The sequence below is a fragment of the Phocoena phocoena genome, chromosome 20 (genome assembly GCF_963924675.1).
Source record: "Phocoena phocoena chromosome 20, mPhoPho1.1, whole genome shotgun sequence".
NCBI classification, from domain to species: Eukaryota; Metazoa; Chordata; class Mammalia; order Artiodactyla; family Phocoenidae; genus Phocoena; species Phocoena phocoena.
The window spans coordinates 12452964-12478410 of NC_089238.1; the positions used below are offsets into that span (position 1 = coordinate 12452964).

At 45.3% G+C, this 25447-nt stretch overlaps 2 protein-coding genes across 3 annotated transcripts; both read right to left on the reverse strand.

The window, feature by feature from the left end:
• Positions 1 to 943: 943 nt before the first annotated feature.
• Positions 944 to 9678, reverse strand: ZNF546 (zinc finger protein 546). The gene is made up of 5 exons (XM_065898317.1): positions 9649 to 9678; positions 6795 to 6881; positions 5079 to 5205; positions 3936 to 4031; positions 944 to 3060 (listed from the first exon to the last, which is right to left on the reverse strand). Exons 1-5 carry the CDS (start codon positions 9676 to 9678, stop codon positions 944 to 946), a joined length of 2457 nt encoding a protein of 818 aa, XP_065754389.1.
• Positions 9679 to 16541: 6863 nt separating this feature from the next.
• PSMC4 (proteasome 26S subunit, ATPase 4) lies at positions 16542 to 25110 on the reverse strand. 2 transcript variants are annotated; one of them, XM_065898487.1, is made up of 11 exons: positions 25026 to 25110; positions 24058 to 24156; positions 23747 to 23933; positions 22184 to 22330; positions 21995 to 22104; positions 21798 to 21891; positions 18066 to 18233; positions 17531 to 17607; positions 17221 to 17389; positions 16958 to 17013; positions 16542 to 16784 (listed from the first exon to the last, which is right to left on the reverse strand). In XM_065898487.1, the coding sequence occupies exons 1-11, from the start codon at positions 25059 to 25061 to the stop codon at positions 16671 to 16673; spliced, it is 1257 nt and encodes a 418-aa protein (XP_065754559.1). In that variant the 5' UTR covers positions 25062 to 25110; the 3' UTR covers positions 16542 to 16670. The 2 variants fall into 2 exon arrangements, with proteins under 2 accessions (XP_065754559.1, XP_065754560.1); XM_065898488.1 differs by having other exon boundaries at positions 16671 to 16784; positions 23747 to 23840; positions 25026 to 25061.
• Between the last annotated feature and the right edge of the window lie 337 nt (positions 25111 to 25447).

A 25447-nucleotide genomic window follows, 5' to 3' on the forward strand; every position in this document is an offset into this window, starting at 1 on the left:
AAGTGAAGGTTTATTTTACTAAACTTTATCCATAATTAATTGTTAATTTAAGTAAACAAAATGAAAGGTAGTGGACCGTTTTTACAAATACTTTATATTCACAGGGTCTTCCTCTCACATGAACTTACTAATATCACTAATGATAAAACAATATTTATTGAACAGTGCTCTTCTAAAGGTTTTGTTTTTTATTAACATTTCATCCTTACAAAAGTACTATTAGGTAGGTACTATAATCACCACTTTAAAACTGAGGCACAAAAGAAATTAAATAAAGTAAAATAGAATAAAATAAAGCACAGAGGGGAGTAGTGTCTTGCCAATACCGCACAGGCAGGGGTGGAATTATGAGAACTATAGTAAAGATTTGCTATGGCTGAAGTCTTTTCCCACGTCTGTTACATTAACAGAATTATTTTCTGTTACAATGCTATATAAAGTGTGGTCCATGTACTGATGCTGGTCCACAGGTTGTTTGCTTCTGGTCTGCAATGAGTTAAGGTACAGACACCGAGAGCAAACATTTAGAGACATTTACAGAAAAATGACAGAGCTAATTTATGTCTGTTAAGTCCAGTAATAAAAAATTGGGGGCTTTCATTTTGTATGTTTGTTTTTCTTTCAGTTTCATGTATCTGGTAATCCAATTTCATTGTATCTTGTAAAAGTATTGGTCAACAACAATTTTGAGGTGGGGAGGGGTACCCTTTATCTTGGTTTGAGATGTACTGCAGCAGTATCATTCTCTAAAGTTAACCAAGGCTGGGTGATGCTGTAATTTTTCAACTCTTTAAATCAATATATATAGTATAAAACTACTGCTGTTAAGTTTTGAGCACGAAGCAAAAGGGATTCCCATATGTTCCCTAACAAGTAAAAACTTTCTTAAATCAATTACGAATTCTATTGTTATAAAAGGCATTTTCTAAAGGCCACTGTATCTTTACATTATGAATGGGGGTTCCTCACTAATATGATTTCTCTGATGTAAAGTGAGTTGATCACTACGAATAAAGGCTTTCCCACATTCTTTACATTTATAGGGTTTCTCACCAGTGTGAATTCTGTGATGTCGTGTAAGTTCTGACTTAACACTAAAGGCCTTCCCACATTCTTTACATTTATAGGGTTTCTCACCAGTGTGAATTGTGTGATGTCGAGTAAGTTCTGCTTGAAGACGAAAGGCATCCCCACATTCTTTACACCCATAAGGTTTCTCACCTGTATGAAGTCTAAAATGTTGAGTAAGATGATATCGGCGACTAAAGGTCTTACCACATTCCTTACATTCATACGGAATCTCACCAGTGTGAATTCTTTGATGTAAGGTAAGTTGATAACTACAAATAAAAGCATCCCCACATTCATTACATATGTAGGGTTTCTCACCAGTGTGGATTCTGTGATGTTGAGTAAGATGATAGTGCCGACTAAAGGTCTTTCCACATTCTTTACATTTGTAGGGTTTCTCACCAGTATGAATTCTGTGATGTTGTGTAAGATGATTGCTACGAATAAAGGCTTTCCCACATTCCTTACATTTATAGGGTTTTTCACCAGTATGAATTCTGTGATGCTGAGTAAGTTCTGTCTGAAAGCGAAAGGCCTTTCCACATTCTTTACACACATAGGGTTTTTCACCAGTATGAATTTTATAATGTTGAGTAAGATTGTAGCGACGACTAAAAATCTTCCCACATTCCTTGCACTCATAGGTGTTCTCATTGGTGTGAATTCGCTGGTGTGAAATAAGCTGATTGCTACGAATAAAGGCCTTCCCACATTCCTTACATTCATAGGGCTTTTCACAAGTATGAATTCTGTGATGTTTGGTAAGTTCTGCTTGAAGACGAAAGGCCTTCCCACATTCTTTACATCCATAGGGTTTCTCACCAGTATGAATTCTGTAATGTTGAGTAAGATGATAGCGACTACTGAAGGTTTTCCCACATTCCTTACATTCATAGGGAATCTCACCAGTATGAACCCTCAGATGTAAAGTAAGTTGATAGCCGCAAATAAAGGCCTTCCCACATTCTTTACATTCATAGGGTTTCTCTCCAGTATGAATTCTACAATGCCTAGTAAGTTCTGTTTGGAGACGAAAGGCTTTTCTACATTCTTTACATTCATAGGGTTTCTCACCAGTATGAATTCTATGATGTCGAGTAAGTTCTGCATGAAAACTAAAGGACTTACCACATTCTTTACATACATAGGGTTTGTCACCAGTATGAATTTTCTGATGTTGAACTAGGTATGAGCCATGACTGAAGGCCTTCCCACAGTCATTACATTTATAGGGTTTTACACCAGTATGAATTTTCTGATGCTGACTAATATGTCGTTGTACCCTAAAGGTCTTTCCACAAATCTTACATTCATAAGGCCTCTCACCAGTATGAATTCTTTGATGTTCAGTGAGCTGATAGTGAAGTCTAAAGGCCTTCCCACATTCTTTACATTCATAAGGTCTCTCCCCAGCATGAATTGTCTGATGTACTCTAAGGTCTCGAACACGACTAAAGGCCTTCCCACATTCATTACACTCATAGGGTTTCACACCAGAATGTATTCTCTGATGTTCAGTAAGATGATAATGAAGCCTAAAGGTCTTTCCACAATTGTTACATTCATAGGGTCTCTCCCCACCATGAATTGTCTGATGTACTCTAAGGTCCCCTACACGACAAAAGGCTTTCCCACATTCCTTACATTTATAGGGTCTCTCACCAGTATGAATTCTCAGATGTTGAATAAGGTATGACTGTTGTCTAAAAGCCTTCTTACATTCCTTACATTCATATGATTTCTCTCTAGCATGAATTTTCTGATGCAGAAGAAGAGGTATATGTTTTTGGATTATCATTTGACTAGCACATCTCATTTGATGTCCTTCTTGTCTCTCAAACTCATGTTTACACTGCAAATCATTTCTGAAAATGGTATCCTCACGGATGTAAGTTTTACTTTTGTCCACTCTCTGCATCTGAAACAGATATATTTCACAAATATCCTTTTCTGGAAATAACTTCTTGGTGGCATACTTAGACTCCAAATCTAGAAAAAAAACAACAACAAAAAAGAAAAAACCAAGAAGGAAACAAATGCTGTGATGTGATTTTTCTATGTTGGGGTAGAATAAGGGATTGCATCTCATAGTCGAAATAAAAGACAAACTAAAAACAATACACATTAGATGAAAAGGTTTAGAGCAGGGGTCTGCAAACTTTTTCTGTAAAGAGCCAGAGAGTAAAAATTTTAGGCTTTGTAGGGCATATGGTTTTTGTCGCAATTATTCAGCTCTGCTCTTATAGCTCAAAGGCAGCCACAGACAGTATGTAATTGAGTAAGTGTAGGTGTACTATATTACCACTTTATTTACGGATACTGAAATTTGAATTTCAAAAATTTTTATGTTTCACAAAATTCCTTCTTCTGATTTTTTTCAACCACTAAAAATGTAAAAACCAGTTTTAGCCTGTGAGCCACACAAAAGCACATGGTGAACTGTTTGGCCCCTGGGCCTAAGTTTGCTGGATCCTGATTTAGAGAACTCTAAATTGTAATGCAATTTGAAAGAAGGCAGAAGACTTAATGATGTGACTCTAAAAGAGGGTAAAATAAGTGATTAGAGGAACAAGTTAAGTCAGTGGTCCTCCTACTTAGGATGGATGTAGGGGAGTTCCTTACATATACTGCTCTTCAGGCACCGACCCAGACAAGCGGAATCAAAATCTATAGAAACAAGTCCTATATATGGGAGCTCATGTTGAGAGGATTTGAATGTTTTCCCAGATTTCAGGCCTTTTCCCCACAGGCCTTGGGACTTCGAAAGGAGCTTTCCAAACAACATCTTGGGGCCATGCCTCTCCCTGACCCAAAGGGCTATAACTTGTGACGGCATCCCCCTCGCCTGATTTGCCATCACTGACCTGTGTACCAGCTTCTTGTTCCTTCTCTCATTGCCGTCCAGGGCTCTTTCTCTTGCTCCAATAAAGTAATCACGTCTGGCTTAGGAGAGGAACATCCTGCTCACGGAAAAGAAATGCCACATGATTTAGAACAAACAAACAATAAACCTTAAGTTCTAAATGACTTAATTTAGACTTGGTTACATTTATATTAAATTGTAGGTCAAAATAGTATTTGATAAAATGAAAAAAGGCCATTGAAGAATACTGACATTTACATGGACTCACGGTCATAGGACTAGAGGCCAGATAGGGGAGGGAAAAGGTTTGCTCTGCTTTTAAAGGCAGTACAGAGAGGGGTTGAGGACACAGACTCTGGAGCCCTATGGTCTGAGTTCAGATCCTCTGTCATCCACCCTGTTATTCCTTCTGTGTATTATGCTTTTATCAATGTAAATGGGCCTAATGTTACCTACTTCATAGGGCTCTTGTGAGAATTAAATGAATTAATATATGTAAAGGCTTGCAAGGATGCCTAACATGTAGTAGTATTTTTGTTGTTGTTCTTATTATTTTTTTACGTAAAAGAAAAATACTGTTTCCTAAAACACTTCCAAGTTCTTCCTCAGAATTCTTTCAATAGAAAATGCAAAATTCACAGACTAGAATTTTCAAGCACAGAGCAGGTTGAATAGAATACGACTTTTCTCCGATGGGATATGTTTGCTTGAATTTTAAATGGATATTGTTAACCCAGTTCACCACTATGTAAAATGTAGAGGTTGATCTGATCACAAAAACACAAAACCCTGAGACTAGCTAATCTCTTTTCAAGTGAGTCAGACATGAACACAGAGCAGCTATAGGAATTCTGAGCACACCCACTATATGACACCTGGCTTCTCTGAAAATGTCTTGGGACTCAAATCTAGGACTAATTTAGAAAAACAGGCAATTATAGGAAGGGCCAGAGGGAAGAGAGAAGGTCACTGCAGGATGGAGAAGATGGTGCCTATTTCCAACCCAATAATGCTCAAACCATTTCTTTCAAAATAGGGGGCAGACATTCAGCTGGTGTCTTAAAACAGAGCTCTGAAATTCAACAATGGAGAAAACTGATATTCCAGAAAACAGATTGTCAGTTATTTGCACAGATATCCTTACCCAATGAGACCAAGTTGCTGTAGTTCTCCAACATCACATCCCTGTACAAGGCCCTCTGAACAGGGTCCAGGCACTCCCATTCCTCCTGGGAGAGGTCTATGGCCACGTCCCTGAATGACAAGGACATCTGAAATGACAGACCCATGTATCATAAACAACGTTTTAAATGTATTTTCAAGATGGAAAACTGCTTTGCAAGAAAGAGGCCATGATATAGCAGGCAGTAAACTGAGGTTCAAGCCCGTGATACGTAGGGAAGAATAAGAGAATCCGTGACTTCTCAAGTGGAGTGCCTACATGCTTTTAAAGAATACAGTTTAAAGAATACAGAAACAGGGCTTCCCTGGTGGCGCAGTGGTTGAGAGTCCGCCTGCCGATGCAGGGGACACGGGTTCGTGCCCCGGTCCGGGAAGATCCCACATGCCGCGGAGCGGCTGGGCCCGTGAGCCATGGCCGCTGAGCCTGCGCGTCCGCAGCCTGTGCTCCGCAACGGGAGAGGCCACAACAGTGAGAGACCCGCCCACCGCAAAAAAAAAAAAAAAAAGAATACAGAAACAGAATGTCCTGTATACCATGGGATGAATGAATGAATAAAATAATCAAAGGTTCCCAATGAAACGAAATCCTATAAATAAGCACACTGCCTATCACGTGCCTGCCGTTGTAAGTTCTGAATAAATGTGAGTTCCATTCTCTTTTCCCTTCAAGGAATTTTTTTTTTAAGGAATTAAAAAAAAAAATGAAGTAATGAATTGTTTTTCCCCAAAAGTACTCTAAAATCTCTATCTTAGAAAATAGGACGCGACTGACATTTGATTTCCTTAAAACTCAGGTTCATCATTATGCAAGAAAATGTCATAAGCATTTTTCCTTGTTATAACAAATGACAAACTCGTTAGTTAATTTATTTACCGGCTGGCTAATCATCCATCTTGTGGATATATCAGACTAATCCTTCTGTCATATTTAGGCATTTATTTTGGACAAGATGTCTAAGGTCTTCCCCAGTCCCATTAGCCTTTCTTCATTCCCCATAAGGGATCTGGAGGGTCTTCTTCCTGCTACCACCATCCCTCAGGAACACTTGTCTTGATCCTGAGCTGGAGGATGCTGATGTAGGATGATCCACAATGACACTGATGTCACTAGAGACCAGCACATCCTCCTCAATCACAAAATTGACTTTTGTCTGGTTATTCATCCCTCTGGGGACCCCCTGGATAGATCCCTGATATCCCCACGAGCAGGCCTCAGTCACACTCCAATCTTGCCCTGTAAGTTTCTCAGGGTATGGGATCTCATCACATGCAGAACACTCAACACTAAATTCCATCTTATCAACCTGTAAAACTCAGGTCTGTGGAGTCTAATGGACCATCATCTCTGTGTCATAGAATCATGACTCTAACAAGGGAAGTTCAGATATCTCCCTCAAGCAACTTCATCCATCACTGCTCCATCCATGCTCCTGAGAGAGACTGGGCACTTGGAGAGGTGATGAATAGGTGAACACGGGTGAGAGAGAAGAGGGGCAAAGAGAGAAGAGGGGCAAAGGAGGAGGCCACTAGGCTGTATGACACCATCCTTCACTGTGATCAGAGCAACTGGGTGCAGCTTCGGCAATCAGGTTGTCTTAGGAAGGAAGTCTCGGGATAATAAAAATGATCACAGGAATTCAAAACCACGACATCTCAAGGAGGATAAACATGAACTTACATGGGCCATGGTTGTAGAACTGCAAGAACTTGTTCTCCTCTTTGGGCTTCCTCCACTCGAAAAGCACAGAGTCCAGAGAAGCCAGGACTGGGGGAGGAACAGGAAGCTTTGAGACCAGGCGTGTCTCAAAGAAATCCCAAGATGACTTAAGTTAACATGATCCTGTTTTGCCTTCTTTCTACTTCTACCCCACAGTGCCCCACATACAAATGAGGAGAGATAAGAGGGAGCTTGGATGAAGCCAAACCCTTCCTATACCACAGGGAACCAGCTGCACAAGTATAGATACAAAGCAGAGGCCTCCTGCATGAAGCCAGACCAGGCACTCGAGCAGAAGGGTCTCTAGTCCACCCCTATTTCTGATGACGTTATCTGTAGCTGTTCCATTAGTCTCACTTTGAAGCTAACATCATTAGAAAAAAAACTGTAAGTTATGAAGTTGTGAGATCCAACATGATAGCCACATATGGCTATTTAAATCAAATCAAAATTTTAAATTAAGTAAAATTAAATAAAATTAAAAGTTCAGTGTCTTCAGTTGCACCAGCCACATTTCATGTGCTCGATAGCTTCATGTGGCTAGTAGCTACCATTTGGAGAATGTAAATACAGAACATATCCATCACCACAGAAAGTTCTACTGGACAGAGCTGGTATGAATCATACAGCCTAAATTCCATTTTTTTACCATAGAGTTCCTCTGAACTCAGAATAATTTGGTCAAAACCTGACAGAGGTTGCTAGAGATATAATATCTCCTTCCTATGAATTCCCAAGGCATGTGACCTGAATTTCTCTGGTGGCTTTATTACTTCCTATCTCATGCTTATTCTGTCTACTCTGATTTTATATTATTTGCTGTATAACAAGAAACTTAAGGGATAGTAACTATGTTTCAGTGCTTGTATTCCTCTAACTACTATCATGAGATTCAGCATACTGTGAGCCCTTATGTCTGTTATTTGACCAAAATTCCATTTTTGGCAGTTTTTCTTAGCACACTAAGATACATGCGCAAGATGTTTATCATATAACAACTGAGAGTAACCAACTGTTAGAAAAATAAATAGCTACAGGAGGCAACAGGTTGCATAACTTTTGGTCAGTTATGATGGCAAACTAGTTATTAATGTTGGAGAAAGACATTCATGATGAATTACTGACTGATACAGGTAAATTAAAGAATTATAGGGAATTCCCTGGCGGTCCAGTGGTTGGGACTCTGCGCTTTCACTGCTGAGGGCCCAGGTTCAATCCCTGGTCAGGGAACTAAGATTCCGCAAGCAGCACAACGCGGCCAAAAAACAAAACAAAACAAAACAGTATGTAAAATGAAGGGAGGGATTATAATGTCATTCATAAATACAGACTCTGTTGTCAGACTTCCAGAATGTGAGTCCTAGTCTGACAACTACCAACTTTTCAGTTAGTTTATTGACAAACCAGGGATAAGAATAGCACCTACCTCCTACAGTTATCATGAAGGTTGGGATATTACATAGACACCACTTAATGACATATAATTACTAAATAAAAGTTAGATGGTATTGTTATTAGATAAAATTATTTTCTACTTTCTTTTTTTATAGTAATATTTGAGTCTCGTGCCCACTGTTTTCCTGCAGCTACCAAAGAAGAGACACCATTCTTCAACATAAAGCTAAAGTAAAGAACCTAATAAGGTATTAAATGAGAACGTTAATAAGAGGTTCAATCGTACTCTCCTGTCCTATGTAAAGATTTACATGAATATTTACAATTATTACCATCTTATTCTGTTTTCTACTATTATAAATCTGTCTTCTAAATGTTTCTACTATTATAAATCTGTCTTCTAAAATGTTACTTGCATTAATACCCTAGAGAGGGTATTGCTAAGAAAGCAACTTTAAAAATCTAAAACAAGTGTCATCTGAAGCTTATCTTATTTGATAAATTGTGCCATAATGATTACTCTGAATTGACTTATATAACCCTAAAAGGCATAAATCTGGAGATGTAAATACTTGGAAGGTTTGTCAAACTAGAGGGCTTCATTGGCACTTTCCTCTTCTTTCTATATTCATGGAGGTATAAGAAACCTATGGTAGAATTACTTTTTCTAAATAGGAGTTGGGGAGTCTGAGTCCTTTGAATGTTCAATTAGAATAATTTCTGTTCTGTGCACACACACACCCACACACACACACAGACACACACAGCTGGAGAGAAAAAAATTTTTCTAAAATAAACCTCCCCAAAAAGAATTTGAAAAAGAATAGATGCATGTATATATATAACTGAATCACTTTGCTGTAAACCTGAAACTAACACATTGTTAATCAACTATACTCCAGTGTAAAATAAAAAGTTTAAAAAAATAAATTATGAGTTTGGGTTCAAAACTTCAATTCTACTAGCTGGGATCTAAATATTTTGGAACTCACTACAATTGGCTAAGGGAGAACTAAGAATGTCATTACCTAAGAAAAGACTTCTAGTAGAATTCTAATAAATCTGGCTCAACAAATCACTCCTCATGGAATTTTTGTTATTACTACAAGTTTTGCTGTCACTTTGATCGGAATGAGATGTTCCAAAATAAAATTCAAACAGCATAGTATAAAAAAACCAAACCTCCCCAAAGTATTAATAGTGGTGCTGGGGCTATTTAACTTTCTTTTTTATCAGTCCCTCATGTAATATAATTGAATAACTGATTCTTTTTGCAAAAAATGAGCATTAATTCCATGATCTTAAGTATATAATAAATCTATATCCAATTTTAAAATATTTGAAAATTCTTGGAAGCAAATCTGTTTGACGTGTGTGGGAATAGTAAGGGAATCAGTGTGACCATTATAATAAAGCCTACCAATTCCTGAACATTCTTCTTCAATACCATGAGAACTTTTTACTGACAAAATTCTCCTCTGAATGGACATGTCAGGTGAGGGGCATCTGCAGACTAAATAAGAAAATTTGGGCAAAGCAGACAGAACAGTGTTTGGTTCTTTTTCTCTTTCTCCGCTGAATAATCAACTGAAATATCGCTTTGGATATAACCCTTGTAAAATGTCTCTGAACTCCAATAACAGTAAATGACATTCATATAAAATTTAAAATTTGAGTATTTTTGTTCATCACAATGAATATTACTTTACTCATATGTACATTTTTTTTCTTTTGACAAACTCTTTATAAACATAAATCTCAACCCATTGATTCCTTGGAAGAAACCCTTGACCATGATGATACAGATTTCCACGCTCAGACTTCCATTCACATTCCTGCTCCTAAACACCTTAAAAAACAGACGCCCGTGTCATTTACTTATGGACACCAGTCAGACTACCTCTGATCTTGCCTTTTAAACTTAGGTTCTGCAGAAGATCAGTGATGTGATTCCACTTAAATATTAATCTCAATAAAACAAAGCTTTAACTTTAGACTCCAGGATATGTATTTCTTACTATTATAAAAAGTGAGTGAGAGAGGGCCACCTGCACGACCCCTCATTCATTGGGAAGGAAGGCCTAGAATAGGCCACTGGACATTTCATGAAAAGAAAAGCAAATGCTTCCACGTACTAAAAACAAAGATGCATTTCTGAACAAAGAGGAAGTAGAAACTCACCTGATCTGTACTTTTAGATGTGCAACAATTTTCCCCTCCTGCTCAGGATACTTCTTGGGGGAGAAAGGCAGGACTGGGGAAGAAGGAAATCATGAGACCTTCTTCAGGCCTTTCTTAGAGCACAAAGAGACGGAGAAGTCCCCTCCAGGGCCACATCAGCTCCGACCTCACACATATGACCAGATGAGACAGGGAGGCTGGAACCTGTCTCTGAAATCACAGCCGATTCCTAGAATCAGAGATATGGGAAAGCTGTGGTTCTGAAAAATGTAGCAGCACCCACAGCGCCTCCAAGTAGGAACCCCTCCCACCATTTCGAGCCAGGAGTTTGTCTTGGAGACACTTTTAGCTCTGAAAGTCCCATACCAAGCCCAGGACTGTGTCTTCTTGCTTTCTGGGACTCTTCATTCTAGGGTTCAATATTTGACTTCCTCTTGGGAAAGTCTGTACAGACACCCGGGCTGTGAGGGAAGGAAGGGGAAAGCAGCAGGGGCGTGGGTCAGTCACACACACCGCTGACCCAAGCACCAGTATCAGAATGACAGCCGCGCCCACCGACAGGAGGCCCAACTTGGTTCTGGAAAGCGCGCGGGAGCGCGCGCGCACACACCACACACACACACACACACACAGCCTGTCACAATTAGTCACACAATCCCCCCTCTCTTCTCCTCATTCCAATACAGGCCTGAGGCTGCGGGCACGATGCGCCCTGGGCTCCTCACTCTGGGCTACAGCTCCATCCCTTTCCCTACCCCAGACGAGTCCTGCTCCGCCTCACCTAGCACCAACTTCTCCCCAGGTTTCGACTAACTCACCCGCGGTAACTGAAACACCCAGTACGCACGGCTAGAGGCCCTCCAGGTGGAAGTTTACACCACCCCCCTGGGGCTTCTGGGAAATGTAGTCCACAGCCGGAAGGCGGTGGGCTGGGCTCTGAGTGCGCAGGCGCAGGCACGCTCGGGACCGAGCGCCTCCAGTCCCGGAGCCGGGGACCCGCGCCCTCGCGAGGTAAGCTGAGAGAACTCACAGCGGGGACCTGTCCAGGCTGTGCGAGCCTCGACGGACCTCCAGAGTCTTGACCGCCGAGTGCGTCCGTGGGTGCCGTCCTGAAGCCGAGCACGTGCGAGGCGGATTCTGTCAGTCTTCCCTCCGGGTAGTCCCCTCGCGTGTTTCACAGGCGTGTGGCCCTTTGTACCCGGCCTCATGAGCGTGTGTCTGTGTGTGCGCACCTGTCTGCACGCGCGCGACGCCGTGAGGGTTGCGGGGCCGACCCCGCCTCTGGCCGAGGGTGAGTTGTGTTTCTGCGTGCGTGTAATTCTTTGGGTGCGAGACGGTGTGTGCTTGCAGCGGCACCTGACAGGAGGGAGGCCACAGAAAGTAGCCTGGAGTGTGATTCGTGACAGCAGTGAGGCGAGAGGCGCGGTGGGAGACTGGCTGTGCCGGACTGTGACTGGGGTGATGTGTGTGTGATGGGATGGGTGTGCGGGTCGCTGTGTGACCGGGGCGGTTGGCGAGTGCAGCATAGCTGTGCGAATCTGAGTATCTGCGTGTGGAACGTCACGGGTGCCAGTGGCCTCGCGACTGGGTGTGTGTGATCGTGTGCAGCCACAGGCCTATTATAAAAAGGATATGGTGCATCCTTCTTGCAGCATCAGCTGTGTATTTCAAGATTTGGACCGAAGATCTGTAATTTATCTGTCAGACAATTTTGTATAGAATCAAATGAATTTTTTCCTAGAGAAAAATGTAAATCATAGTAATTTTTTTTTAAATATGAAGGAATTCTTTCCACTCTGCTGTGAGGGGTCTCGTGGCAGATCCATTTGAGAATCTCGGGCTGAGGGGATAGCTTTATGCTTGGAAAGGCAGCGTGCCATAGTGTAGCGAGCCCACGATTAGTCAGACGCTAACACATTTTGCTCTTCCTCTTCCCTTCCCTTTCTGAGCAATTCAGTCCTAAAGCCAAAAGATGGGCTCAGAGCGGGGTCTTTGAGCCTGAGCAGGTTGAGGAGGGTGTTCATGCAGCTGGTGGCTTGGTGTAGGGTGACAGGGCTTACTAGGGAGCATTCCAAGTGGTGGAATGGCCCAGCATGGGAGTGTCAACCTGAGCAGGATAAGGAGGGCGTCCACACAGGAGGAACGGCCTGTACGGGATTTCAGAGCCTGAACAGGGTGAAAAGGGCATGTGGGTATGGGTACTGCCCAGCATTGGGTGCTGGAGCCCAAATTGGGGTGTTGGAGACATTCATGTCGGTTGGATATAGGAGGTAGTGAGTCTCAGAACCCAAGTAGGGTGAGGAGAGCATCTGTATGGGGAAGGGCGCAACAGGGTGATAGGAGTTTGTTACATGCCGTGGCAGGCGGGGTGGAGGTGGGGTTCTGATCAAGTAAGTAAATATATTATTGGGTTGGCCAAAAATTTCATTCGGGGTTCTCTGGAAGCTGTTACGAACGAACTCTTTGGCCAACCCAGTAAGTGCATTGAGAGCAGCCAAGCTTCTCCCTGTCAGCGGGGAACCTCAGATATGGAAAAGGAGAGAATGAACCTTGTGATGGCACGTTGAAACTAGATGCAGTGGTATGAACTCACAATTATATATATGGATCGATATAAAAATAAACAGGTGCTGGGCCACTGAGGTCACCAGGCTCACTTTTGGGGAGAACCCTGCTCTCCCTTGCAGGACTCTGGGTTCAGCGTCTGCCTGGCCTGACGTGTCCCTGCTTTAGCAGGAGGAGTCACCATGCTGAGCATTCCACTGGAGCCTTCTATCCTATGACATAAGACAGTAAATATACCTTAAGATCCTGAAGAAGAAGCAAAATGTCCAAGTAATATTTTGGGATAATTTGTGAGGACAAGTAAAAAAAATTGGGTAGTCATTAGGACGTTGAGCACTGTCTTCTTGTGGCTCCTTCTCCTTATGCTCCTTCATCCTCCTCCTCCTCTCCCTTTGAGACTGACATGGAAGACCACGTTTGAGTCATCTAGGTTGGCTTTGGTGTGACCTGTGCCATCATGACATGGCTTCTGGTCTGTGCAGACAGTGGTGGCGTTTGTCACGTTGCTGCATTGGTACAGAGTCCTTTTTGATCGTAACTACTTAGCAGTACGTGCACTGTAGTCTCATCTGAGATACGCTTACTGATGCTGGTCGCACTCAAAGGAAATGTAGGATACACGAAACCTGGGGCAATGACTGGCATTTGTCCAAACTGGCTCTATCAATCCAGGGTGCCCTCTCCATTGCAGTAATTACAGATGTGTTCACAAAATGGATCATCACTGCCTATGGGCAGCTGTGTAGGAATTTCTTTTTCAGTGGAAACCTACAGCCTGGTCCTTGGATGATGGTTACGCAAGTGTTTTATTTATAATAAGTTGTTACATTATACACTTATATTTTGGGCTCCTTTATGTGTATTATTTTTACAATTAAAAACAAATAAACAAAAAGGTTTACATATATTTAAGGGTTTTTTTTTTTTTCCCTCTTGTCTTTGCAGAGCAGAACAGAGAAAAGCGATATGTGTTTCGCTTGGCAAGAAAACACTTGCTTTCAAGACTACACTTCCAAAATGCACGAGTGTCTGGGCTGTTCAGCAAGCCGGCCTTAGTTTTTCCCTCTTAACGCGGTAGCACGTACTTGAGAACAAAAAGGCAGCCGCTGACATCCAGGAACTGACCTGACACTTACAGGTAGGCCTCAGTGGTATTGAAAGCTGGCCTGGTGCTCACAGCGGGGCCTGTTATCCTGTTGCATGTGAACAGTCTCACAGAATATCAATATCAAGGTCACTCTGAGACCATAATAATGGTAGGCCATTTCATAATTTTGCCTAAGCACAGACAGCAAGATTGCTGGGCAACCCACAAAATATGCCAAATATCCCTTCTCCCAGCTAATGTGAGTGGCTACCACCTCTTACCAGTTATAGCTTTAGCCTCACATTGGTCTGCTGTCATTTCTTAGGTACGTGACTTTGTTCTTTTCCCAATCTCTTTGCCCTTTATCACTGATGTTTAGGATGTTTGTCACTTCAGCAATTTCCTTCCTTTACCGTCCCTCCAAGAGGACTTGTAAAATCCTTTTTTTCGCGTGGTTTTGTCACTGTCGTTTTTTTTTTTTTTTTTTGCGCTATGCGGGCCTCTCACTGCTGTGGCCTCTCCCGTTGCGGAGCACAGGCTCCGGACGCGCAGGCTCAGCAGCCATGGGTCACGGGCCAGCCACTCTGCGGCATGTGGGATCTTCCCGGACTGGGGCACGAACCCGCGTCCCCTGCATTGGCAGGCGGACTCTCAACCACTGCGCCACCAGGGAAGCCCTGTCACTGTCGTTTTTTAAGTACCTATTTTAAAAGGTCAAATATATATAAAGTATATTAGAAACAAAAAGCATTCCCATGTCTCCCTCACCCTGTATTTCCCTGTCTACTTCCAAGAGGCAAGGACTTCCCGTCCTCATTTGTTTCTTTTGAAATTTACTTCCATATGTCTAAGTTACATGCTTTTGTAAACTCATCAATTTTAGATATTAGCTTCTGCTGAATGTGAATGATGAGGACTTTAGGTGTCTTAACAACGCACTTTCCTGTTTCTCTCATGCTGCTTGGTTTCCTCAGAAGGAATCCTTCAATTGCCTACCCAGGGATCTCACTTAATCTCAATCTCGTCTTCTGTACGGCCCAGCTCTCATCCTTGCTCCAGGCACACCAGCCCAGAGACTGCTGGTCCAGCCTTCCCAGAGTAAATCTGAGGTCTTCAGCCAGGCTGGGGAAGGGTCACAGGGCCTGGAATAACAACAGCTCCTTTGTTTCCTGCATAATCAGTGTATCAGTTCTGGTTTTTATACAGCCTTTCAGGTAGTCCTCCTGTTTCCAGGCCTCACCTTCAGAACCTGGCACCTCTGGTTTCTGAAAGGGGAAAATGACTGTTTCTGGGCTTCCCTTGAGTTCAGGTTCAAGTTTCCTCAGGTCGGCTACATCAATCAGCAGGTGTCTGCCCCTTTCCAAAATTGCTTTGCTGCCATCTCCTCTCTCTTCCTGTGTCCATGTGAGTTTATACCTTACTTTTGTTTTAGTGAGGTGCCAGGAGAGAGGAAGAATTAACTTCTCCGCTCAACTTGCCATGCTTATCTAGCAGAATCACCCCCGTCTCTTCGAGGACCTGTGATTCCTCAACTATTGTTCCTTATATCTTCTTCCCATCTCACTCCCAAATATATAGTGACATTCATACTTTTGTTCAAGGAACATGAACTGAATGTCTACCATGTGTGGGTGCTGGGACTTGAATTGTGATCAAGCTACAATCCCTGACTACTCTACAAGAGGTTCCAGTCTGGAGGAGGCAAGCACTTGGAGATGTAAGGAGTGCAAAGCACAGCATGTGCATGACGCCAGGGCAGTGTAGGGGAAGGGTTACTTCCCTTCGTGGGGCATCAGAAGACTCCCCAGAGGGAGAGGTTAAACAGATTTCAAGAGAAAGTGGGAATTGGTCCTACCAAACACATCTGTGCCCCAACAAGATGGCATGAAGAGCCAGAGACATTCACAGAACCCAGGCATCCAACCTCCCCCCACCCCCTCATCCCTGCTCTGGGGGACCCTAATGGGTGGTCTCTCTGTCCTTGATTCTCCCTCTGAGTGTGAAGAAGGCAGGAATTGCCCAAAACTAGAATGGTAAATGTGAGTGGGGAGATGGATAGAGACTTTATTTTCTGGTCAGGGGCTGCAGTCTGCTCATTTTCCATCCTTTTCCCCAAATTTCTGGTCATTTAGTTTGAATTCTTTTTTTTTTGCGGTACGCAGGCCTCTCACTGTCGTGGCCTCTCCCGTTGCGGAGCACAGGCTCCGGACGCGCAGGCTCAGCGGCCATGGCTCATGGGCCCAGCCGCTCTGCGGCATGTGGGATCCTCCCGGACCGGGGCACGAACCCGTGTCCCCTGCATCGGCAGGCGGATTCTCAACCGCTGCGCCACCAGGGAAGCCCTAGTTTGAATTCTTTACTTCTCTCTCAAGCTGTAACCCAGACCATGTACCTGCTCATCTGTCAGGAGAGCAGGAGGGGCACAGAGGATCCTATTCAAGGCCCAGCTTCTCCAAAGGAGATAAACTTGTAAGAAGAAATTAAACAGATTTGATCTTGTTAGTTTATTGAATAAATCAATTCTGGGTAAAGAAAAAACAGAACTAGCTTTGGGGACAGAGGCTGGGGAAGTGAGCGAACCCCCGGCCCCTGTGGTGTGGGCAGAGGGGTCACTTGTAAAACTCATGCTCCTGTTCGTCCTTCTTGATGACTGTCTTGTATGCTTTCTCGAAGTCCTTGGCCAGAACAATGTAGCGGTTCTCTCGGACAGCCAACATCCCGCTCTGTTGAGGGATGACAGTTAAAAATCTACTCCCTGCACTCCCCGCCCCTAATGATGGTGCAGGAAGAGACAGAGGCAGCCTAAGACCCAGGGAGGCAATGATGGACAGGACTGCAGCAGAGTGGAGGGTCTTCACACACCCACTGCCCAATCTAGAGAGAAACCAGCACTCACCTCCTGACAGATGGAGTTGATATCAGCTCCTGAAATCTTATCTGGTCGGGCCACGTCTATGGCAGGTGAGTTAAGGAAACCACTCCATGCATGACTGGGTAAATGCGTGGAGCCAGAAGTCGTTCTTGGGCTGTCTTTGTCACCATCCCCCTCCCCAGACCCTGGTCTCCCACCTGCACAGTCTGGGTGGTGGTGATGGCAGAGGTGGAGATCTAATCCCCATTCTCAACGGTGACCCTCCCCTCACTTCTAGAGCAGGATACAATCTTCCAAGTCAACCTCCTCAGAGAGGTTCATCTTGCTGGTGATAGTGGAGAAAATCAATCTCTTCTGGCGGCGGTCAGGGAGTGGAAATTCAATTTTACGGTCAAGGCGTCCCGGCCGCAGCAGAGCAGGATCCAGGGTGTCTGCTCTGTTTGTGGCCATGATCACCTGGCATCGGACACAGGCCAGCTCAGACCTCTGTCCCCACTATACTCCATCCTGTCGCAATACCTATCTCCTCACATGCCAGCCTCCATCCTTCCCTGATTCCCACACCACACCTCCCCTCGCCCATCCTGAACCCCAAACCTTGACGTTGACGTTCTGGTCGAATCCATCCATTTGATTCAGTAGCTCCAGCAGGATTCTCTGAACCTCCCTGTCAGCTGGATAGTATATAACACGGTCAGTCCAGGGCATCCTGCATGACAAGCCTGCCCAAGACCCCAGGCCCTGGGACTTCCCTGGTGGCACACTGGTTAATAATCTGCCTGCCAGTGCAGAGGACACGGGTTCAAGCCCCGGTCCAGGGAGATCTCACATGCCGCGGAGCAACTAAGCCCGTGCGCCACAACTGAGCCTGCTCTCTAGGGCCCGCGAGTCACAACTACTGAGCCCACACGCTGCAACTACTGAAGCCTGTGCGCCTAGAACCAGTGCTCTGCAATGCAGCAAGAGAAGCCTCTGCAATGAGAAGCCTGGGCACCGCAACGAAGAGTAGCCCCTGCTCGCTGCAGCTAGAGAAAGCCCACACGCAGCAACGAAGACCCAACACAGCCAAAAAAATAAAATAAATAAATTCATTAAAAAAAAAGACCCCAGGCCCTGTTTGGGCATCACTCACCCCCTGTCTGGGCATCGAATCTCTTGGTTGCGATGGCATCAATCTCATCTATGAAGATGATGGCAGGTGCGTTCTCCTTGGCCAGGCGGAACACGTCCCGGACCATGCGAGGGCCCTCACCCAGGTACTTCTGTACAAACTCTGAGCCCACAACTCGGATGAATGCAGCTGATGGCAGGATGACAGGGGTTAGACGAGAATGGAACACCTGTAGGGCCCCATAATACTTTAACTGAAACTGAGAATTCCTTGAGGACATCCTTTTCTTTGGATACCCACTCCAAGTAGCCAGGTCATTCTCTCATGACCTGGGCTGGGTTCCAGATCCAGCTAGGCGGACCAGCTTGTACCCCACAGAGACCCAGCAGCACAAATCATGAATCCTGCCTATGGATGTGTCATTTTTTGGCCCAACATTTAAAAATCAGGGTATTAAAAAAAAATGTGTCTGTGCTTCAACATACCGACAAAGAAGAGCTAGAGACATTCATGGAATCCAACATACCAAAAAATGTGAATTTCCGGAGTGCTTGAAAAATCCGTAAGAAAACAAGTTTTCCATACACAGGCATCATGCTGCCTTACCAAGAGCTCAAAGGACCCCTTTTGAATATCATGCAAGAGTCAAGAACCAGGAACACATATTCTGACATAATCAACAAGTGGCAATGGGGTTAAAGACAGGTTTGTTCTGGGCTTGCCTCTCCTTTACATCTTTTCTTAGAGTTTAACTTGTTTGTTAGTGACTGGATGTGGCTTTGTGTTGCACGGAGCAACCTCCAGGACACTCCTTCCAGCCACCACAGAGAAAGGAGACACAAAGTCCATTATGTAGATCTGGTCATAAACTAGGAGTTGTGCAAGTTGCAGCCCTGTCCCTCTCTAATGTGGTAGCCACTGGCGGCAAGGGGCTACTGAGCAACCGCAATGTGGCTGGTCCCAAATGAGATGTGCTGTAAATGTGAAATACACACCAGACTTCAAAAGACAGTACAAAAAAAGTAAAATATCTCAATAAATGTCCATCAACAAATGAATAGATGAAGTGTGCTATATACATACAATAGGATATTATTTGGCTTTCAAAAGGAAATAAATTCTGGCACATGTTTCAACATGGGTAAGCCCCAAAGACATAATGCTAAGGGAAATAAGCCAGCCACAAAAAGACAAATACTCTATGATTCATCCATGTACATGAAGTGCCCAGAATAGGCAAATTCACAGAGACTGAAAGTAGAACAGAGGTTATCAGGGGCTGCGGGGAGGGAGAAATAGGGAATGACTGTCTAATGGGTATGGAGTTACAGTTTGGATGATGAACAAGTCCCAGAAGTGGACAGTGGTGATGGCTGTACAACACTGTGAATCCACTTGATGCCACTTATAAACTGTATATTTATAAAGTGGTTAAAATGGTAAATTTTATGCTATATATTTTACTACGATAAAAAATTATTGTATTATATATTTTACTACAATAAAAAATTATAGAAAACACTCAAGTTTTGTGTCTGCTGCATGTTAAAATAATATTTTTGAGTATACTGGTTAAATAAAAAAACATATTTTAGACGAAGTTCACCTAGTTCTTTTGTTTAAAAAATGAGTACTTAAAAATTTAAATTATATACGTAGCTTCACTATACAGTTGACCCTTGAACAACACAGGGTTTAGGGGTGCTGACCCTCTGTGCATAAAATCTGTGTATAACTTTATAGCTGGCCCTCCAGATCTGCAGTTCTGCCTCTGCGGATTCATCCAACCATGCATCATGTGAAAAAAATCTGGGTGTTAAGTGGACCCTCGAAGTTCAAGCCTCTGTTGTTCGAGGGGCAACTGTATTTCTATTGAACCCTGCCTGTCTAAAACCACCCTGATCTCAGGACAACAGTCGAAATCTCTTAGGTTAGCACTAAGACTATTCATATTCACGCCCATTCTGATCCCTGGACCTGCACAGCTCCTCCTTCAGCCAGCCATTCAGCAGTTATTTTCTGAGCACCTACCACAATTCAGCTACTGGGCGGGCACTGGAAACACAAAAAAGGACAAACGCACAAGTTCCCTGCCCTCGTCGAGTTTAGTCATGGTCTATTCACCACTACTCACAACTCCCTAAATGAGTTCTTTCCCACCCCCTGGCCTTCGCAAATGCTATTCCTTCTCCCAACTGTGTGCCTGACAGACTCCTCACACCTCTCTCTGGGAACCGCTACCTAAGAGCCTACGCAGAATGGATTGACAACCCTCCTTAAGGGCTATCCCACTTCCTTCCTTGCTTCTTTGGAGCACGTGCTACTCTTTAGGCCGTTCCCACCCAAGCTCACCTCCAAGCATAACCCCCTTGCTCACTTGGCTTCAACTACTGGGGCCTCCTCACTGTTCCTAGAACACTAAGCACACACCTGTCTCAAGGCCTTTGCACCCAAGTCCCTCAGCCTGACACACTCCCTCCCCCAGAGGTCCACATGACTCACTCCCTCAAGGCTTCTTCTAGGTCTTCATGTAAATGTCACCTCAGAAAAGTCTTCCCTGACCACCTCCAGTCCCGGCACATAAAGCTGCCGCCCCTGTTATTCCCTATCCCCTGCCCCTTAGTTGTTTTCTTCAGGCATTAGCACCACATGACATATAATCTCTTCATTCATCTGTTAGTGCTTCCTCGACTAAGACATCACCTTTACGGGGGGGACTTTGTTCTGTTTACTGCCGTGCCTTCCGCACCTAGAACACAGCTTGGTACGTATTAGATGCTCAATAAATGTTAACTGACTGAGTTCTAAGTGTTTATTTTCCTTTTTTTCAGCCACACTGGGAGATTCTCCAATGCAGGGGACAGGTCTGACTCATCCCTATATCCCAGCACCTAGGAGAGCAGAAGTTCAATGAATGATCATGACAATGGTTAACATTTACTGTCCACTTACTACGTGCCAGGTATGGTTTTAGAAGCTTTATATTGATTTAATCCTCTGAATAACCCAGAAAATTAAGAAATGGAGGCACAGAGAGGCTAACTTCCAAGTAGTTACATAAACTAACTTACGTAAGTAGTACTAACTTATATAAGTAGGTGTAGGGGGGCCAGATTTCAAACACAGGCAGTCTGGCCCAGAAAACACACTGCTTACCCACTGCCCTCTACTGCTCCTTGGCTTAGATATATTAAGATTTTAAGATGAGCTGAGTCCTGTCCTTAGGCTTTACAAACAGTAATACAGTGACTTTCAGACATCTTTGTTTAGAACCTACAAGAAGAAATACATCTGTAAACAACCACAGCACACCTGTGTACAATGTTTGTGTTCACAAACAATACAAGTTCTTACTATGTGGGGTGGACTCCAACATTTTCTGTTCTGTTTCATTTTTAAAAATTTTTTTTAGCTGGTTGCAACCCATGAATTTGAATTCATAATTACTAATGGGTCATTAGTAATGACCCATTAGTAGGAAAAACATGGCATTATTTCATTAATTCCCCACAATCATGCTGTGAAATGAGTGTTCTGTTAGATGAGGAAGTTGAGGCACGAGAGTAAAGTCACTTCCCCAGGACGGCACAGCCACTCAGTAAGACGCACACTGGGTCTTTGACCCTAGAGCCCATGTTCTTAATCGCTGTGCCACACTACTTCCTGGGGAGGATGAGAGAACAAGGAGGATGAGAAGGCAAGGTCGGAAGAGCCCGGAAAGTCAGAGCTCGGGGGAGGGGCCAAGCGGCTCACCTGTCGTGTGATGAGCCACAGCCTTTGCCAACATGGTCTTCCCGCAGCCGGGCGGGCCATACATGAGGACGCCTCGGGGAGGGTCGATGCCGATCTGAAGCACAGAGGCGGAGAAGAGCATGAGCCAGGGAGTCCATCACCAACCGGAGACATGGTGGGGACGGCCTCTCCCTTCCCTGCCAGCTCCAGCTCCTCACCTGCTTGTAGAGCTCAAAGTGCGTAAGGGGGAGCTCCACGGCCTCCCGCACCTCCTGCTTCTGGATGTCCATGCCCCCGATGTCCGCGTACATGACGTCTGGCTTCTGATCTGGTGGAAGAGCAGAGCTGGGGCTCCCAGCCTGGCCCGCAGGGCCCCTCAGGCCCCCTGGCCCCGGGCTCCCCCTCACCTGAGGTCAGCATCATGATGCTGCTGTCGGCCTCAGGAGGCAGCACGTCCACCAGGGCGTTGCTGTGCTTGTGGAGGGCCACCGAGGCGTTGGGCTTGAGCAGCTCCCGGTCGATGGTGCTCAGGATGCGCACGTAGTAGTTGGAGCCTTTGGGAAGAGGACGAGAAGGGAGAGGGGGAAATGAGAAGTGCCAGAACCTCAAAACTGCCGACCTCACAGCTGTACCTCCAGGCTGACAGTATCTCTCACTCAGACCCCAAATGGCCCTCCTGGCTTCTAGTCTTGCCTCCTCCAGTCCACCCCCGGCATCCATCCACACTAACAACTTCCCTGTCTATCCCTGACTCTTGAGCTCCAGCCCCAGGTGACCAGCAGCCTCCTGGAATGCCTGCCCGTGGACATCCCCACGGCATGTCTCACTCACCATGTCTCAGTGTGCTCTCAGTATCTTCCCCCCATTTATGCTGCTCCTCCTGGGTCTCTGTCTCAGGGAGGCCCATGGTGCCGAGTCACTAGCGAGAGCTCTAAGCCTCATTCTGGACTTTTCTCTGCTTCCCTCCACAGCCTGTCAGTCACCATGGCGGTCCACCAGCCTCCTAAAACGTCTCTCTGACTAATCCCTTCCCTCCTGCCCAGGAACCCTGCCCTGATTCAGCACCATCCTCTCCCATCTAGGTCTCTGCAGCAGAATCCTTCTTGCTTGCCCAGCCTCCAGTCTCACATCCCCAGTCCACCTTCTACATTTATGGTAGTGACACACACATCTCTTTCTGGCCTCAGTCTCTCCTGACCTTCAGACCTGGCTGTCCAGTGACCTCCCAGACACTTCCCTGTGATGTCCCAGCCTGCCCTCACTGTCTCCCTGCAAACCTGCTTTTCTGCTCATGTCTCCATCTCAGGGATAGCCACTGTCCCCCTAAGTCCTAAAGATCAAAGACACAGGCCTCATTGTGGATATCTCCCTCCCTTCACTCCCTCACTACCAGCCCATCAGTCCAATTCCAGGCCCAGTCACACACCTTTCCCCGCAAACTTGATAAGAATATGGCTTGGTCCAGAGGAGCAGAGGCCAGAAGCACGAAAAGACAGATAAGATGCAGAGACAACACCCATCATGAAGGCAGAGCCTAGACCCACGGTAATAACAGCAGCTCCTGTATACTGGGTCCTTACCAGAGCCCAATCTCTTAACACTTCACCTGTGCTTTCAAATTGTAGGTCCCAACCCAGTAGTAATTGTGAAATCATTTGAGAGTCATGACCAGAACATTGTTTAAAACAAAACAGACTAGAACAAATTGGGAAACTAGTTAGAGTATGTCACACATAGTGTGGCTAACTATCGTTTGGTCAAACTTTTACTATATGAGTTATATACACACACATAGAGAAAGAAAGAGAGAGAACGTAAAATATATTTCCACTTTTGCATCAGACTCAAAAATACGCTGAAAAACACCATTACACTGTCTTGCCTCATTTGCCATTGTAAGTTCCTGGCACGTGGCAGGAAACAGTTAACAGCTGTTGAATGAACAGATGAGTAAACAACCCCCCACGCACCTGTGGTGGAGCCCACGATGGCTGTATTCTGATCCACAGCCTCCAGAAACTGCCCAATAACCAGTGGGATGCTCTGGATTCGCTTCACCTCCTCCTGGGCGTGGAGGAATTCCTTCTTCAGGTTCTTTTGCTCATCCTTGATGTACTCCTCCTGCACCTCCAGGAACTCCAGCTCTTGCTGCAGCTTCTGTGAGCAGAGAGGGAAGAGGTAGGGGATGGCTCCAGGCCTTGCTGAGCCAAGGAGCAGTGGAAGGTGGGGGAAGTATGGGATGCTGGGCCCTGTGCAGGGTCCGGATTGGGTTTGAATGTACCTTGTAGCGGCTGTACAGGTCCTCCAGGTCCTCAGGCTCAGGCCCCAGGAAGGACAGGCCAGTCTGGGGCCGTGACACAGACAGGGCTGGGATCTCATCCTAGACCATGGAGGGAAACTCAGGTTGGAAGAAGAAGGTCCCCTTATGAAAGTATCTAGAGCCCCCCTCCCAATTCACCATGAAGTCACTTGGCCCCTAACAGGCTCCTGACATCATTCAGCTCCCTAAATAGATCCTGGAAACCTCTCAGTCCCCTAAACAGGTTTCTGAAGTCACCCAACTCCTCACAGGCCCCTCGGTCAAACAGCCTTCCAAACAGATCTTCTGGTATCATATGGCACTTGTCACATGTCTGCAATGTCACCCAACTCCCATCTAGGGCCTAAATGTCTGATCAACTCCTTACTAGACCCCAATGCCCTCCAGGCCCCCTCAACAGGTTCCTAATATCACATGGCTCTCTCAATTGACAAAGTCACCATGCCTTCATACAGTCCGGGCGTTACTCAATTACCTCCCGAGGACGCCTCATGTCACAGAACTCCAACTCACACTAGACCCTTATGTCATCCAACTCCCAGGTAGTCCCCAAACATCACTCGGCCAGACCACATACATTACTCGGCCCTCCAACACCAGCTAAGCCCCGAATGTCAGTCAGCTCCCCAGCCCAGCCGCAGATCCCATACATCACTCACTACCGGCCCATCCCCAGTGCCGCCGGGTCACCGATGTCACAGCATTCCCAGCTAAACCTCGAAATCATTCAGTCCCAAAGAACCTCTGATGTCACTCGTTTCCCCAGCCCAGCTTTCCGAGCCCTACTGCCCTCCCAGCATCACTCAGCCACAGCCCAGGCCTCGGGACGGCACGAAGCTCTCCACTGAGACCTCCGAAAACACTCAGACCCAGGCCTGGATCCCGAAGTCGCTCAACATCCCATTCAGGTCGGCTTCGCCCTCTCGGACCTGAGCTTTCTCCACCAGGATGCCTATCTCCTCCATAGCGACCAAGCCGGCCTCTGTGCAGCCCGGCCTAAGCCAGTCACCGCTTCCGCTGATGCCACCGGAAAGCCAGGGCCTGGATGGATTCTGGAAAACGTAGTTTAAGACACCAAGGAGAGACGGCCGGATAGCCCGGATAGGCCGGATAGGTGAAAGGCAGGGCGACCTAGTCCTGAGCTCCTCCCCCAAGATGTGCTCATGCGCACTCCGTACCGCGCGAGCGCGCGGGCGGGCCCGGGGCGGTGCGCGTGTGCAATAGCGCGCCTTGGCGCAGTCTCACACTGCGTTCTCGCTCGCGGGTTTTCTCGCCGGCGTGCTGCCCTCGTTGCTCTTTGACCTGAAGAGTTTCCCAGAGATCTATCAGAGTCTGATGGCAAAGTGCTCTT

Excerpts from the sequence above, each read along its gene's own strand:
- PSMC4 (XM_065898487.1), bottom strand. The coding sequence starts at position 25,061 with ATGGAGGAGATAGGCATCCTGGTGGAGAAAGCTCAG. Across the intron at positions 23,934-24,057 it reads ACCTGTACAGCCGCTACAAG|AAGCTGCAGCAAGAGCTGGA; the intron begins GTACATTCAAAC and ends CTCTGCTCACAG. Across the intron at positions 17,014-17,220 it reads GGAGGTTGACTTGGAAGATT|ACGTGGCCCGACCAGATAAG; the intron begins GTATCCTGCTCT and ends CACCTGCCATAG.
- ZNF546 (XM_065898317.1), bottom strand. The coding sequence starts at position 9,678 with ATGGTATTGAAGAAGAATGTTCAGGAATTG. Across the intron at positions 5,206-6,794 it reads GTTCTACAACCATGGCCCAT|ATGTCCTTGTCATTCAGGGA; the intron begins GTAAGTTCATGT and ends CTGTCATTTCAG. Across the intron at positions 3,061-3,935 it reads AACAAGAAGCTGGTACACAG|ATTTGGAGTCTAAGTATGCC; the intron begins GTCAGTGATGGC and ends TTTTTTTTCTAG.